Consider the following 14,095-nt stretch of genomic DNA (forward strand, 5'->3'; position numbering starts at 1 on the left):
CACCCAAATCCGAGCCACACTTTACTGTTTCAAGCTCAGTTATGAGCAGGGTTGTGGTGATTTGCTGCCATTCTGGCTGCTTACAATTCCAGGAAGCAGAAATTTGGCACCAAGCTCTGCTCTGTGACTGTTTTATTAAAAGGTAAAGCTGATACCTTGAAAACAGAAAAACAGACCATTGTCAATTTTCCAATCAGTGAAGAACGATCCTGTCGGGGTCACTGGTCGGACTTCCTGACCTGGATTAAAGGAATGAGAAATTGAGTAGTGTGTTCCTAAGTGATATTCGAACCAGCGCTCCCCGCGCGTGAAGCTTTTGGCTTGCAGGGGATCATCCTTTCTTTATTATATTCTCAATTCTGCCGGTGCTTCGATATTCAGGAGCTCTGCCTGTTTATGATGCGTGGATGTATGAAGAAGGGGAGAGGGTAATGCCTGCACCAGTTATCCAGGGGCCCAGGCTCATTCTCTGGTTCAAATCTCAATAAATAAATCTGGAATTGCAAAACGAGTCTCAGGAATGGTGATCATGAAGCATTCGTCAATTGTTGCACAAACACATCTGATTTATTAATGTCCTTTAGAGAAGGAGATCTGCCCCACCCCTCCTCGCCCCCTCCCCGCCCCCTCTCCTTTGCCTGGTCCTGCCCTGCAGCAATGTGGTTGACTCTTAACTGCCCTCTGCAATAACCTCTCAGTTCAAGGGCAGTTAGGGATGGTTAACAAATGCTGCACTTGCCAGTGACACCCACATCCCATGTTAGTCCTGTGTAATGATATGAACCCAGTATAGTTTACTCATTAAGTAGTTTACTCATTAAGGGCGGCACGGTAGCACAGTGGTTAGCACTGCTGCTTCACAGCTCCAGGGTCCCGGGTTCGATTCCCGGCTCGGGTCACTGTCTGTGTGGAGTTTGCACATTCTCCTCGTGTCTGCGTGGGTTTACTCCGGGTGCTCCGGTTTCCTCCCACAGTCCAAAGATGTGCGGGTTAGGTTGATTGGCCAGGATACAAAATTGCCCCTTAGAGTCCTGGGATGCGTAGGTTAGAGGGATTAGCGGGTAAATATGTGGGGGAAGGGCCTGGGTGGGATTGTGGTCGGTGCAGGCTCGATGGGCCGAATGGCCTCCTTCTGCACTGTAGGGTTTCTATGATTTTTTCTATGAAATCTGTTCATTTTTCTCTTTTTGTTTCCATTCAGATTCTTCCTGTTCATTAGTGTTTTGTGACTGTCTGCTGGATCTGTCGTAAGACTGTGACATATTTCACTTCGTATCTCTTTCTCTGCCCCTTTTCCCTTTCATTCTCCTCGATCTCTATTTCTGTCCTTGTCTCTGTCCCTGTTGCTATCCCGGCCCTTGTCTCTCTTTCTCTCACCCTGTCTCTCTCCCTGTCCCTAGCCCTGTCTCTCTCCCTGTCCCTATCCCTGTCTCGCTCTTTCTCTCTCCCCGTTCCTATCCTTGTCTGTCTTTCTCTCTCCCTCTCTCTGGTTTTACCCCTGTCTCTCCCTGTCTTTCTCTCTCTCTCCCCCCCCCCCCCCCCCCCCTGTCTCTATCCCTATCTCTGTTCCTGTTTCTCTCTCTCTGTCTCTTTCCCTGGTCTTATCCCTGTCTCTCTCTGTCTTTCTCTCTCTCTCCCTGTCCCTATTCCTGTCTCTGTCCCTATCCCTGTCTCCCACACTCCAAAGATGTGCTGGTTAGATGGATTGACCATACTAAACTCTCCCTCGGTGTACCCTTCCACAGTAACTTCATTACAGTGTTAATGTAAGCCTACTTGAGATACTAATAAATAAATAAGTTGTCAGAAGTAATTTTGTACTGACAACAAAGGTTCTTGCCTCATGCCAAACCTAGAAACCTTCCTGAAATACAAGGATGTTCCTACACGCCCTCGCTCCGCCAACTAATGCCCCCCCCCCCCCCCCCCCCCCCCCCGGCCGATACACACTACCCCAATTCCACACCACGCCATCCTGCCCAACACAACATAAAACACCCTACAAACAAAAATCACTCCATCCCACCAGCTCCAGTGGCCCCCTCCCCCCACCCATCCCAACAGACACACACAGAGGCAAAAGAACCAAGACACAGGAAGACAACAAACCTGCCTTCAACCCACTACCCACCCATCAACATCCCTATCAGGAAACCCCAGGAATCTTCCCCCCCCACTGCCTGACCTCCCCCCCAGTAGCCCACCCGCTACCCCCAGAAAAAGCTCCCCCAACCCAGAGACTTACTCAGCAAAAGGCACACAAAACCTTCCCAGCCAGGAAACCCGAAAAAACCTCTCCAACACACACATCACCTTGACATCCACCCCAACCCCTGGAAACACAACAAAAGCCCCCAACCTATCAGCCCCCTCCCCCAACACACACCACCTCAACAACCATCCCCCCTCCCCCCACCCCAACCACCTAAAATACAGCAGAACCCAAACACCCACTACCCTCTTCCTCCAGGGCTCCCAACCAACACCCCCCCTCCCTTATCTTCCCCCCCTCCCCACGCAAATACACCATACGCCACCTCACACAAGAAAAAAACTAACGTGAGTAATAATAAAAAAAGGAAAAGGCCCAGAATTCAAGAAGACAACAAGCCACAATATAAGGGCAACAAGGGTTGGATCGTGAGCTCTCACTCCCTATCCCTGTCTCTCTCCCTGTCCCTCTCCCTGTCCCTGTCTCTCTCCCTATCCCTGTCTCTCTCTCTCTTCCTATCCCTGTCTCTCTCCCTGTCCCCGTCTCTCTCCCAATCTCTGTCTCTCTCTCCCTGTCCCTGTCTCTCTCTCTCTCCCTGATCCTGTCTCTCTCTCTCCCTGTCTCAATCTCCTTGTTTCTGTCACCCTCCATCTCTATCCAGGTTGTTCCTGTAGATTTTAGTTCTCATTTAACTATAATCCTGTTGTGATGTTTTCTAGTTTCCCAGCAATACCACTAATCACCCCCTCATCAGGTAGAAAAGTGAGTAGTTCTACACAGCAAGAGAATGTGACCTTTTTGTTTGCCTTACTCAATATTATTAAAGATTAAAAATGCCAGGGATCCGGGTTCAATTCCAGCCTTAAGTGACTGTCCTTGTGTCTGCGTGGGTTTCCTCCGGGAGCTCCAGTTTCCTCCCACAGTCCAAAGATGTGCAGATCAGGTGGATTGGCCATGTTAAATTGCTGCTTAGTGTCCAAAGATGTGTGGGTTAGATGGATTAGCCATGAGAAACTTGGTTATGAGGATGAAGTTGGGAGAGGGCTTGGGTGGGATGCTCTTTCAGAGTTGGTGCAGACTTGATGGGCCGAATGGGCTCTTTCTGCACTGTAGGGATTCTAATGGTCATCAATTATCATGAAAGCTGTGTGAATAATAGAATAGGAAGCTGTATGTCTTTGTTCTAGAGATGTGGGCAGGCAAGACTGGCACTTATTGCCTAGCGCCAACCCCCAGCTATTCTGGATAGAGGTTAGTGAGCCATCCTGGAATTGTATCAGTCCCTGTAGTGATGGTTCTTCCAACAGACTGTCGGAAATGCTGGAAATACTCCATCCCTCTGCCTTTCACTACTGCCTCCACCCCGGTGGAGCTTGCAAAGTGAAGCCCCACACAGCTGAATAGCCTGGCTTGGTACCAGAGGGTTCCTGACCAACATGTTGGGGTTGGGGAGAACATGTGTCAAATCAAGGCGGGGGCACCTAGTACAAATATATAGACCTTTGGAACCTCAAAGTGATAACAACATTTCTGATTTCTCCCATCTGAATCCACTCCTCCCAGCTTTGCTCAAACATTTCCACATTTCCGAGCCTTTTATTCTGAAAAATCTTTGAAAATGTTGCCATGGTTTCTCTCTGCGGTAAAATTAGTTCATGCATATGCATGAGCATGCAATTTGGGAGTATGCCAACAGACTGAAGGCAGCTGGATTATTTAGAATGATTAATGGTTATTCACCTCTGTCTGACATGCTCCACGATGTGGAGGTGCTGGTGTTGGACTGGGGTAAACACAGTAGGAAGTCTCACAACACCAGGTTAAAGTCCAACAGGTTTATTTGGTAGCAAAAGCCACGAGCTTTCGGAGCGCTGCCCCATCGTCAGGTGGGTGGGAGTTCTGTTCACAAACAGGGCATACAGAGACACAAACTCAATTTACAAAATAATGATTGGAATGCGAGTCTTTACAGGTAATCAAGTCTTAAAGGTACAGACAATGTGACTGGAGAGAGCATTAGCACAGGTTAAAGAGATGTGTATTGTCTCCAGACAGGACAGTTAATGAGATTTTGCAAATCCAGGCAAGTCATGGGGGTTACAGATAGTGTGACATGAACCCAAGATCCCGGTTGAGGCCGTCCTCATGTGTGCGGAACTTAGCTATCAGCCTCTGCTCAGCGACTCTGCGTTGTCGTGTGTCGTGACATGCTCCACCTCAGCTTACAGCTCTACAGGTTTCCTCCGCACCCAGTCAGCCTTTTCCCAGTCCTTTCTGTCGCCCCTTTTTAATTAGGAAACACATCCAGTAAATGACACAGCTTAACATCTAGAACCGACTCGATAAGGCACAAGAGTTGGTCATTTTCTTTTGGCAAAAGCTTTTCAAATCAGTCTGCATCAAGATTAAATTTGCTTCTCGGCCTTTTGGCTAAGATCAAGTGTAGTATCGACATGCTGTGCTTGGTTGAAGTCATTAGGTTACATTTTAGCTTCATTTGAAGCAATTTTTAAAAGCGGCATCTCGGCCTTTTGGCTAAGATGCAAATAAGATCAAGCCTTGGAGGAAGTGCAATGCCTGCTCCAATCAGCTTGGATCATGTAGATCAAGTCCAAGACAGGAGGTGAGAGTCCTGTCCTGTCAGCTTGGATCGGGAATGTCTCACTTGTTGAGACTCTGAATTGGACTTGATTGGACTGAATTGGATTTAAAAAAATAATTTGCCTTTTTTTTTAAAAAAAACCTTAATTTAATACATTTTTTAGCAAGGAGGGTGCCCTCCAGAAATCTGCCACGGTTTTACACAACGTTGTGTACAAGGCTTAGAAAGGTTTTCTTTGTAAATCAAAGCCACATCTCAGTTGAAACCTGTTGTAACCCATCCAATGTAATGGAATGTGCAGTGTGTGCCCCAGTAGCGCCCTCCTGTAGTAAATGTTGTTTGTTCCAAGGGCCCTCAATCTCACCACCAGGTGGTGCAGTAGACAGCCGAAACATTTTGGGGGAAAGTTCCCTGGGCTTTTTTTCCTCCACTCCACACTGAAACTTAAACAGAAATAGCAGAATGATGTCAAACTTGAGCCTCAAGGAAATTGACTCCTGCACTCTCCATAATTGTGAGAATCTTGATTCAAAGTTCGTTCAAGTGAAGTTTATTTATTTTCCAGACCAGAGAGGTTGATTGGCAGTTGTGTTCATGTTGATAAAAGGATAGTTGACTGTTGTTTACTAGGCTTAGCTTTCTGTGTTGTGTTTAATGAAAATGCATGTGGGTAGGGTATCATTTTTGTGAAGGTAACATCGATGTGTCCAGCAACTTATGATGATTTGCAACTTGCAGGATGTCTCTTCCCCATACTTTATTGGCTGATTCGCACGTCAATACTGAACGTCATACAGCATTATGTTTCTACCAAATTCTGCACAATTGCACTTCTTCACTTCCTAAAATATGTTGTTTCCTGTGATTGTGCAGATGCATCAAAATGTGACACAGCTGTTGTTGATATTTTAAAAATGCCAGTTGCTTTCCTGTCTGTTAGCCTTGGCTACACATCGTTGAATGGGGAGCGCTCTCTTAAACCCACATATTCAACTTTCCTTTATATAAAAACTCTCCTTCCACCAAACTAAACAACCAGCGTTACAAATGTTCATTCATTTGCTAATGCTTATTACAGACAGGTCTACTTTACGAAACATTTGCAAATATTATCGCACGAGCAAACTGGAGTGGATGCAGCTTAAATCTGAACTCTTTTGTACCTGCTGCATAGCAAAGTCAAGATATTTTCATTTTAAAAATAATTGACAATTACTTTCTTTCTCCCAACAGAAAAAGACACATGATTATTACAGAAGAGAGGTAAATATTGCGGTTGTATTTTGCTGATTCACTTTGTTTGAATTTTGTGTGAGGTGGATCACCTCTGATTCCAAAAGGAAACTTTGATTAACATTCCACTTTAGATTACTTTAATTGGACAACTTCAGAATTTTTCCGCTTGATATTTCTTTTAAGTGCTGGAAACGCATTTCAGTATCACAGGTTTTGAAATATCCATTTCTGTTGTTGGACTGATTGAATTCCCAATATTTGTAGGTTTATAAAAGAAAAATTCAAACATTTACCTTGTTGTACACATGGACTGTACACATCCTGTCTTTGACTGTTTTTCTCTGTTTGTGTTAGATTATGTACCATCAACAGCTCCTCGTGAGATCCAGAGTGAAGTCTTCAGTCTCACTGGGAGGGTAGGTTATGCAGAACACTCTGCCATTTCTCACTCAGAAGTTAAAATTGTTTTGATTTCAGAATGCCAGTGCAGGTTAGGACCCGATTCACGTCTGCGCACTGAATTATACATGTGAAAATGAGCAAGGAGATGGTGGAGTGGAGGTGTTTTGCAGATGCAGATATTCCTCCCCATTCCCCGTCGAGACAGTTTCCAATTACTGAACCTGCCCACAATCCTGTCCAGCTCCACACTGTGAACATTGAGATCCATGGAGCATGGAAACAGGACATTCAGCCCGTGTCAGGCTCTACTGTCCATGTCAGCAAATACTTCTAACCACATATATCCAAACTGTTCCATATTCTATTTGTGAATTATTATGGTAGTGAAGACGAGGACTGTTTATATTACATATATGAATATTGCACCTACGTGGAGTCAAATATCCCCTTATTGCGTTTTACACAGTTGCTAAAATGGTTTGTATGTATCAGCCATCACTTTTTGCATGGCTTTTAGATGTTCAAATTTCTAATGGCGTTGCCCTTGGCCAGTTGCTGAATATAAGCATTTTTGTATACAATATTTATATATACATAAACATGCCCCTTTGAGCCAACTAGCTGCCAGGTCATGACAGTGCAGTGTGACAGCAAAATTAAATGTATATTGTTTATAGTGGTAAAGGTTGATGGTGTAATAAAGACTGTGGAGGCAAAGGCAAGGTATGTGGACAGGGTATGCGTGCTGAATGCAAACTTTTAATGATATATTAGTCATACCTCTCCTGATGTTACACACAAGAACAAGTGTGGATTTTTAAGTGAAATGGGGCATTAGGGAGGAGGAGATAATTGGACCAAACTGCATAAATGTAATTCAGTCCTCATTGTAATTTCAACATTCTTTATTTTCGCACCACATACTTTCCATTCTCTTTATAACTAAATGACAGAAATAATTCATATGGGGAAGAGACAATTAGAGTTGGTTAGTAAATGAGTTTGTCTGCAGTCGTGACTGAGGAGCAGCAAGATGGCAGACTGAGGAACAATGGCGCCACCACTGGAGGGACAGTGTGCTTACAGCGTGACAGTTTACATGGGCGATTCCCTTTATAACTATGGATGTAGAAATTTCTAGTGCGCAAAATTGACACAGAAAACATGGCCTGAAATTTTCCGGTCATCCCAGCTGGCGGATCTAATGCTCCTGCTGACGGCAACTCCCACATCACGGGTTCCTTGGCATTGGATGGTGAGAACAACAGAGAAACCCATTGACAGCAGTGGGACTGGAAAATCCCAGCGCTGGCCAATGGTAGGTCACCTCCGTTGGTGCAAAACATGCCACAGCCGGAGGGCGGAAAATCCCACCCCAAAGCAATAAAAAGTGTACAATACATAATACAGGTGATATTTCATAACATTAACTCTGCAATAAGGGTAATGCTGGGGTAAATGGAATAGCATCATAGAATCCCTACAGTGCAGAAAGAGGCCATCCAGCCCATCGAGTCTGCACCAACTCTCTGAAAGAGCATCCCACCCAAGCACCCCCCTCCACACTTCCCCCAAAATTTCTACACATCTTTGGACTCCACGCAGTGTTTATTATGTTGCACATTAACCCTTTGATGTTATCCCTTCCTACAGGATTGTAAAATACTGTGAGCAGTATTTTACCCACGATCCTATAATGTCAGGCTGCCTTCCTAGTAACCCTTGGCTGACTGACGATACGACGTTTTGGGAACTCAACACTCCAATGTAAGTATTCTGGCTCCGGTTCTGCCCCTTCAGAAAATGACAATTCCTTTTCTTTCCCATTGCAGCACAGCAATCTAACATCGTTTCCTGTTAAAAGGGTTTTGCTACCAGCTGACTAATGACTGACCCATTTTTGACAGAGTGGACAACCCAACAAAGCTGCGAGTTGAGCGATGGACCTTCAGCTTCACTGAGCTGATGCGGGATCCCAAAGGCCGGCAGAACTTCGAGCTCTTCCTCAGGAAGGAATTCAGTGGTAGGTGAGGGTGGAGGTTGTAAGGACTGGTTGTGATGGAGATAAGCTATTGTGATGCTCCCCTGGGTCTCTGGGGGGATGAGGGATGGATGCTGCATGACAGATATTGTGGTTAGTTTATTTAAAGGACCTTTTCCACTGGGGTGTTAAATGGGGAGAGGTGGGTTGGAGACTGTGGTGGAACAGGTCGTGCAGTCGGAGTCAGCTGAATGGCCATTTTTAGTTCTCTGCTTTCTCATGTTGTTAAAGGAGAACCCTGAACTGGAATCCCAGTCAACATTTCAAACATATGCAGAACGCTGAAAAAACAAAATGAAAGACTGTGGAGATAAGATAGTCACAAATAATCCAATCAGGAGAAACCCCTTTACCCTTAGGAGTTTAGAATGTGGAACTCTCTACCACATGGAATAGTTGAAGTCAATAGTGTTGATGTTGAAAGCAGATAAACACATGAGGGAGAAAAAAATAGCACGTAATGAGGATCACACACAGTACGAACACTGGCATAGACCAGTTGGGCTGCAGATGGTAGAGAGATGAAAATAGGGCTACCTAAAGAGGCCAAGACTGGAGGAGCCCGGAGATTCTGGAATGGATGTAGGGCTGGAGAAGGTCACAGAGACAGGGAGGAATGAGGGGATGGAAGGATTTGAAAACAAGGAAAATAATTTTAAAATCGAGATGTCCTCCGGAACCAAGGTAGATCACTATTCATAAGGGTGATGGAAACCTGGTGTGATTTGGGACGTGGACGGTAATGTTTTGGATGAGTTTAAGTTCATGGAAAATTCTGGTGGTCCAGTTTAGAGCTGTGGAGAGTGTGGAACACGCAGTAGCAGGGAATAGCTGAGGTGAATAGTATCGATGTATTTAAAGGGTATAAAGTGTGAAGGAGAAGGGAATAAAGGCTTGATAGAGTTAGCTAAGGAATAATGGGATGAGGCTTGTTAGGAGCAAAAATGCGTGAATGGATTAGATGGGTTAAATGGCCTGTTTCTTTGCTATATGTTTGTCATACTTTTACTTATTTAGTTCCTTCTGAGCCATACCTTTTGTTATCCTGTGTTATGATGCGACGGATGGATGAATGTTCAATGATGAGATTTTACTTTTTAGGAGAGAACTTGGCATTCTGGGAAGCGTGTGAAGATCTGAAGTACGGCGAACAGTCAAAGGTCAAAGAAAAGGCTGAGGAGATTTACAAGTGAGTTGGTGTGAAGCTTCCTCAAAACAAACACAACTTGCATTTATATAGTGCCTTTGATGTCTTAAAACATTCCACAGTGCTTCGCAGGAGCATTGTCAAGCAAAAGCTGACACAACGGCACATAAGGAGATATCAGGGCACCTGACCAAAAGCTTGGTCAAAGGGTTAGATTTTAAGGAGCATCTTAAAGGAGAATATAGAATCATAGAATCCGTACAGTGCAGAAAGAGGCCATTTGGCCCATCGAGTCTGCACAACTCTCCGAAGAGAATCTTGCCCCCCTAACCCCCATTGGCCAACCGACCTAACCTGCACATCTTTGGACTGTGGGAGGGAACCAGAGCACCCGGAGGAAACCCACGCAGACACGGGGAGAACATGCAGACTCCACACAGACAGTGACCCAAGCCGGAATTGAACCTGGCTCCCTGGCACTGTGAGGCTGCAGTGCTAACCACTGTGCCACCATGAAGGACAACAACATTTATGAAGAGAAATACAGAGCTGAGGGCCTGGGCACCTGAGGGAGCAATGGCAGAGCATAATTTAATGATGCTCCAGAGGCCAGAATTGGAGATTTCAGAGGATTTCAGAGCAAGAGGAAGTTACAGAGGGAGAAAATCTCTCGGGCTTTGAGAGAGATCCCGAAACCCTGGCTCACAGCCCAGTTTGACACTGGAGTAAAATGGGGTGCAATTCACTGGAAAAGGGGGCTCAGTCCACTTTGCTCAGAAGTCAGGTTGGATCTTAACACCCAAGTTACACTCAATTACTTTGCTCTAATGTTAAATTTGCATTGTAAATGTAGCCTGAGAGACAGGGATACAGTCACAGAGGGAAAGAGACAAAGAACAGAAATAAAATGAATCTAGAGCTAAATTGGATAAACGTGGAGGGATCAGTCTCTCAGATCTAAGTTAGAAGGTTGTAGGTTCAAGTCCAACTCCAGTGTAATACTGAGGGAGTGCAGCACTGTTGGAAAAATTAAACCAAGGCTTTATCTACCTTCTCAGTTGAATGCAAATGATTCCACAGCACTGCTTTGGAATAAGATAGGGGAATTGTGAGAATTTGCTGTGTGCAAATGGGCAGCTGCTTTTCTAACAGTGGGGCAAGGACATGGCACAGATGGCAACCTGGGCGCAGACAACAATGTGGGCACAGGCAGCAACGTGGGCACAGGCAGCAATATGGGCGTAGACGGCAACCTGGGCGCAGACGGCAAGTGCAAGATCGGGCGCAAAATCCCACCAAAGTCAGAAAACAAGAATCCCGCCATCCCCACTGGTGATGTAACGAGGTTCCTGTCCAGAAAGGTCGGGATCTCCCCCTCACTGACATGACGTCACATCAACGAGGTTTACAAGAAGTTTTTAAAAATGGGAAGCAGGCGATATACCATATCAGGCATAGGTAACTCCAGTCCCCAGGGGGAGAGGGCTATGCCCAAGCAGTACCCTAGCACTGCCCCCTGGCACCCTGGCACTGCTGTCAGGCTGATTGGGTGGGGCTGGAAACAGCCAGCAATGCCGAGAACCCTAAGATTGGAGTGCCATTTTTAAAGGCTGCCCCAATTTTAAAAAACAGGAATTGCCCCACCCCCCATGTACACGGGCAAATACCTACAATACTAACTACACTTCAAAAGACTGTCCTGGTATCTGCTAATGCTGTACTGCTATTGAGTGTTCTTGATATAGTAGCAATTATCCTTGTTAAGCAGGGAAGCATAAGTCAATTTAGATCCAGCGACCTCCGAACTGCTGAACTATGATCTTAAAACAATGGTCGGTTTGGTCACTTCTGTAAAGAATTCAAGAAACTTTAAACAGTCGCTAATAGCTACAGGAAAGCAATCAAATTCTGCAGAAGAAACATCTGTAAATGCTTCATTTTGTCCTTTGTAACGCTTCTTGGCCCACAAGCTAAATTCAGTAAAGTCGTTTTCTTTGATTTCAGAACATTCCTCGCACAGGGTGCGAGGCGTTGGATTAACATTGATGGGAGAACCATGGAGATAACTGTGAAAAGCCTAAAACACCCACATCGCTATGTACTGGATGCTGCACAGACTCACATCTACATGCTGATGAAAAAGGTCCATCATTCATTCTGTTTTATAGCATTGTTGTTTTGTGATGTTGATTGGATGGGTCAACATTGTCTGCTTTCTCCTCAATAACATCACTCCTTATCACGGTGGCGAGATGAACAATGGTACTTTATTGGGTAGCTTCTCGAAGAACAGGTTGGAACTTGTCCTAACTCGGGTCACCACCTCTTGTTTTTCTTGCACAGGATTCGTACCCACGTTTCTTACGGTCCCCCATTTATAAAGAAACGCAGGGTAAGGCTCTCATCCCCGAAGAGACCAAACAAAAAAGGTCAGTCCTGGAATGTTTCCACTCTTAAATTGGTCAAATTAACAGCGATATTGAGTTGTGATCTGGAATGTACTGTCAGGGAACGCGACGGGAGAGGGGCATGATAGGGGCATGAGTTCAAATGGGGATTGGGAAAAACACTGCAGGACTCCTGGGAAAGAGCGGAACGGTATGGTACCAACTGGATAGTTCTTTCAATGGGCTAGCTCGGGAGCAATGGGCCAAATGGCCTCCTCCTGTGCCATATCATCTATGATGCACAATGTGACATCCAGAGTCAGGCTGTGAGGTGGATTTATAATAAAATGGGGAAATGGTTACAGGGAGGGAGAGCTGACACTGACCAGCTATAGGGCGGAACACAAGGGGGCCTTTATTAACCTGACTCAACAAGACTGTGACTTTAAAATGAAACTAAACTGATGGGAACTTCCATCATTCTGAATACAGATGTCTCAGACATACCTCATGGGAAACTCTGAGACCTGTGTTATCAGAGGCATTATGTGGAGACCAGGTTTGTGAACTGTGTGTTTCTGTTCCTACAGTGGGACTTTTCATTTCTTTATTCATTCAATGGATGTGGGTCTTGCAACATTTGTTGCCCATCCCTAATTGACCTTAGAATCCATAGAACCCCTACAATGTGGAAAGAGGCTATTCTGCCTGTCGAATCGGCACTGGCTCTTCAAACTTAGTAAGTTTGCGGATGACACAAAGATTGGCCAGGTGGTTAATAGTGAGGTGGAGTGTCTTGGGCAACAAGGAATGGTCAAACAAGTGGCAGATGGAATTTAACCCTGAAAAGTGTGAGGTGAAACACTTTGGAAGGAGTAATTTGACAAGAAAGTATTCAATGAATGGCAGGACATGAGGAAGTTCTGTGGAACAAAGGGAACTTGGCGTGTTTATTCACAGATCTCTGAAAGCGGAAGGGCATGTTAGTAGGGTGGTGAAAAAGGCATATCGGACACTTGCCTTTATCAATCGAGGCATAGATTACAAAAGCAGGGAAGTCATGTTGGAGTTGTATAGAACTTTGGTGAGGCCACAGCAAGAGTACTGTGTGCAGTTCTGGTCGCCACGTTATAGGAAGGATGTGATTGCACTGGAGGGGTGCAAATGAGATTCAGCAGAATGCTGTTTGAGATGGAACATTTCAATTATAAAGAGAGATTGCATAAGCTTGGGTTGTTTTTGTTGGAGCAGAAAAGACTGAGGGGGCAATCTGATCGAGGTATACAAGATTATGAGAGACATGGACAGGGTGCATAAGGAGCAGCTGTTCCCCTTAGTTGAAGGGTCAGTCACGAGGGTCATAGGTTCATGATGAGAGGCAGGAGGTTTAGGGGGGATGTGAGGAAAAACCTTTTTACCCAGAGGGTGGTGATGGTCTGGAATGCGCTGCCTGGGAGGGTGATAGAGGCGGGTTGCCTCACATCCTTTAAAAAGTATCTGGATGAACACTTGGCACATCATAACATTGAGGGCTATGGGCCAAGTGCTGGCAGATGGGATTATATGGGAGTTCAGGAGTTTTTAACATGTCGGTGCAGACTCGATGGGCTGAACTGCCTCTTCTGCGCTGTATGATTCTATGAAAACTTCCTCTGAAACATCACACACCTCATCCCCTTCCTCAGCCCATCTGTTTCTGAAACCCTGTAGACATTGCTCTTCCAACGTTCTCCAGCCCGATGATCACATTGCTGCCTGTGGGATCTTGCTGTGCACTTATTGGCTGCCACATTTCTCACATTGTAACAGAGATGACATTCTGCTTCTAATAATGTATTTAATTGGCTGGAAAGCATGTTGGGGTGCCCAGAGTTTGTGAAAGTTTGGTTATATATGCCGGTCTGATTTTTCAGACAGTACATTGTCAATGTAAACTGTGTCTATGGGTGGAAGGTTTAATCATTCATAGAATCATAGAATACCTGCAGTACAGAAGGAGGCCATTCGGCCCATTGAGTCTGCACGACAACAATCCCACCCAGCCTCTATCCCCGTAACCCCACATATT

The 14,095-nt window shown here is 45.2% G+C and overlaps 1 protein-coding gene and 1 non-coding gene across 2 annotated transcripts in view; both read left to right on the forward strand.

Moving 5' to 3' along the window:
* rgs9b (regulator of G protein signaling 9b) overlaps positions 1 to 14,095 on the forward strand; it is an 80,329-nt gene that overhangs the window by 53,465 nt on the left and 12,769 nt on the right. Inside the window, exons 10-16 of the mRNA XM_078226068.1 lie at positions 6,048 to 6,077; positions 6,405 to 6,466; positions 8,106 to 8,219; positions 8,360 to 8,475; positions 9,595 to 9,682; positions 11,645 to 11,783; positions 11,984 to 12,069. Of these exons, the coding sequence (XP_078082194.1) occupies positions 6,048 to 6,077; positions 6,405 to 6,466; positions 8,106 to 8,219; positions 8,360 to 8,475; positions 9,595 to 9,682; positions 11,645 to 11,783; positions 11,984 to 12,069 (635 nt within the window). The remainder of the gene's footprint in view (positions 1 to 6,047; positions 6,078 to 6,404; positions 6,467 to 8,105; positions 8,220 to 8,359; positions 8,476 to 9,594; positions 9,683 to 11,644; positions 11,784 to 11,983; positions 12,070 to 14,095) is intronic.
* LOC144502190 (U2 spliceosomal RNA) lies at positions 4,623 to 4,821 on the forward strand. Its single transcript, XR_013499315.1, has one exon. It is a non-coding gene; the product is annotated as a U2 spliceosomal RNA (small nuclear RNA).

This window comes from Mustelus asterias, chromosome 12 (assembly GCF_964213995.1).
Source record: "Mustelus asterias chromosome 12, sMusAst1.hap1.1, whole genome shotgun sequence".
Taxonomy (NCBI): Eukaryota; Metazoa; Chordata; class Chondrichthyes; order Carcharhiniformes; family Triakidae; genus Mustelus; species Mustelus asterias.